This window comes from Aptenodytes forsteri, unplaced genomic scaffold (genome assembly GCF_000699145.1).
Source record: "Aptenodytes forsteri isolate BGI_AS27 unplaced genomic scaffold, ASM69914v1 Scaffold492, whole genome shotgun sequence".
Classification (NCBI taxonomy): Eukaryota; Metazoa; Chordata; class Aves; order Sphenisciformes; family Spheniscidae; genus Aptenodytes; species Aptenodytes forsteri.
In genome coordinates, this window is record NW_008794172.1 from 1,096,194 (window position 1) to 1,098,867 (window position 2,674).

Here is a 2,674-nt window from a genome sequence, read left to right on the forward strand (position 1 = left end):
ATCGACCGCTCCCCGCGGAAGGTGACTGCCGCGATGGGCAAGAAGAAGATCGCAAAGCGGTCCAAGATCAAGTCCTTCGTGAAGGTTTACAACTACAACCACCTGATGCCCACCCGGTGAGCGTGGCTGCCGGGGCGCCGCCGGCAGGGCTGCGGTCTGCACCTGGCAGGGCCAGGGAGGTCTCGTCTGCTCGTGGTGACCGTGGTTCTCGTCACGGTGTGTTCTCTCTAGCGAACGCTGGGAGTCACTGAGGCTCTGAATGAACGCGGGGCACGCACCCTGCAAAAGCAGGGGCGGGGGGGGGTGAGGCTGAGGGGAAATATTGGCAAACCTCTGAAATAAGGCAGTTGGCTCTTAGTTCGGCCACACTGCTTTTCCTCTCAATCACGGGGTGTCAGTGGATGAGCCTTTGAAACAGCCATGAGGATCTGGGGGTGCTGGCAGGGCTGTTGTGGCCCAGTGGCGTTTCTTCCCGTCCCCTTTGAGCTCCTGCGGGTACAGGCTGCCCAGTGCAACGTGCTGGGTAGAGCTGCTTGTCTCTTGTGAAGCGTGTAGCTGTTTCGTTTGTAGGCTGAATTAAGTGTCTTTGGACGCTGTAGTGCTTCGGTGATTTCCAGAATTAAGAAGGCTTTAAGAGCTGTAGTGCCTTAACCTGGCCCTAGTACGTGCATTTGGCCAGCTCGGGCTGCCCGCGGTGTTCTCACCCTTGTGCCAGGAACCGTGGCTGTTTCAAACCTTGCTGCTCTCTTGCCCAGGTATTCTGTCGATATTCCGCTGGACAAAACAGTGGTCAATAAGGACGTGTTCAGGGACCCCGCTCTAAAACGCAAAGCGAGACGTGAAGCCAAGGTGAAGTTTGAGGAAAGGTGAGTGGGAAGCTCGTCTCTTCGGTGGTGTCAGCACCCGTCCCTGTGGCGAGGGCTCGGCGCGGTTGTGCCACAGCCTGGGTGAGTCCCGGGTTGGACACTTTTTTGAACGCGTTTCTGGTTGAGTGCATTTCTCCTCACCTTCTGTGCGTGTTTATGCAACTGTCTGTTCAGAGAGTTGACGGGCTGAGGTGGGGAACACTTCACCAACAGCTGTAGACCAGGCTGACGTTTACGATCATGCTGCAGCCTCGTGCCAGCATGAGCGGGGCCTTTCGGGTGCCAGATGACGATCTCTTGGTGTCTCACTGCCAGTTCGTCCGCTGTCTGTCACTGGGCTTAGTGGGACAGGGCAGCGCTGACGCTTTGCCCAGGAGTGTTCGGGTCAGTGGTCCTTCTTTCCAGTTTTCTGTTCAGAAACTCCTCCAGCGGAAGGAGCTGTGCGGCCTCAGCGGAACACAGGGTGTCTCGCGGGCAGCCCGGGCCGTTGGCTGTTTTAAAGCGCTCTGCCCGTGATCATAGGCTGCTCTCCGAGGGCATCTCCCGATGGCTGCCCTCCACGTGGGATGTCTAGTGGGGCTGCCACACGCTGCTTTCTTATCTCTCGGGGTAGAAACCGCCGTAGTGCGGGTGTCCTTCGTGAGAAAATCTGGAAGCGGACATCCGCTTCCCGTAGCAGTTCAAACGTTTAAAGCGGGCCCAGTTGCAGCCCGGGCTGAAGAGACCAGGTGAATTGCCTCTGGGTAAGCTGGGCGCCGCGTCCTGCCCGTGGGAGGATACGGAGAGCGCCGGTGCGGGTCTTGTGCTGTTGCCTGCTGGTACAGAGCACTCTCTAACCTCTGCACTCCTCTTTCAGATACAAGACTGGCAAGAATAAGTGGTTCTTCCAGAAGCTGCGATTCTAAAGGTGTAACAAGTTGCATCAATAAATGTTTATTAAAAACCGTTTTGTTTTGCTTTGTTGTATTTAAATAAAAAAAAAAAGCGTTGCCAGGCCTTTTTCTCTGTGGTGTGGACGTTGTTGCTTTGCGTGTCTGTGGGAGCTGGGAAAGCCCCTGCAGTCCGGGCGAGCTTCTGAGTGTCTGTGGAGCGTTGTAGGGCCTGGACTGCGGGTGCACGTGCCGTCTCCGTGGGACTGTCCTCACACCTCCCGCTCTGCAGCGGGGCAGAGGCTGCTCTTTCCCCTTCCTGCTGCCGGAGGGTGATTTATGTCATTCCCGCCACTGCTGGGCATCTCCGATTCCCAAAACAGCAGTAATTCCTGTGAGAATAGGGGTGGGAGAGGGAAGATGAATGGACGATTCCAGGTGTCTGCTTCTCTTACCTCTTCTCTGGCTGAGGAATACGGCGACGTGTAGGGCGGACCTGCGCGGTGATCTTACCAGTGGAGCGGTAAATTCTTGGTTGCTTTCGCAAATGTTCTTCATCGAGCAAGTGACACCCTTCCCCGCTCGCCTGGGGAGCAGGGGGGGAGTCGCGGTGTTAAATCGAAGACGGATGCGCGGGGCAGGAGCGGGAAAGGTTATTTACTGGCTGGGGCCGAGGAGGGTCGGGTCGCTTTGGGAAAGCGAGTTCCACGGGGAGGAGGGGGCGTAAATTCTTGGTTGCTTTCGCAAATGTTCTTCATCGAGCAAGTGACACCCTTCCCCGCTCGCCTGGGGAGCAGGGGGGGAGTCGCGGTGTTAAATCGAAGACGGATGCGCGGGGCAGGAGCGGGAAAGGTTATTTACTGGCTGGGGCCGAGGAGGGTCGGGTCGCTTTGGGAAAGCGAGTTCCACGGGGAGGAGGGGGCGGACGAACGCGGGGGG

General features: G+C 57.4%; 2 protein-coding genes across 2 annotated transcripts in view; both read left to right on the forward strand.

The window, feature by feature from the left end:
* Positions 1-1,812, forward strand: RPL27 (ribosomal protein L27; the record flags this gene model as incomplete). The annotated part of the gene is made up of 3 exons (XM_009283467.1): positions 1-116; positions 756-866; positions 1,723-1,812. Coding segments are annotated over 3 exons (276 nt in total), but the record flags the coding sequence as incomplete, so codon positions are not given.
* Positions 1,813-2,155: 343 nt separating this feature from the next.
* Positions 2,156-2,674, forward strand: part of IFI35 (interferon induced protein 35) — a 4,247-nt gene continuing 3,728 nt past the window's right edge. Inside the window, exon 1 of the mRNA XM_009283477.1 lies at positions 2,156-2,220. Coding sequence (XP_009281752.1) covers positions 2,156-2,220 — 65 coding nt within the window. The remainder of the gene's footprint in view (positions 2,221-2,674) is intronic.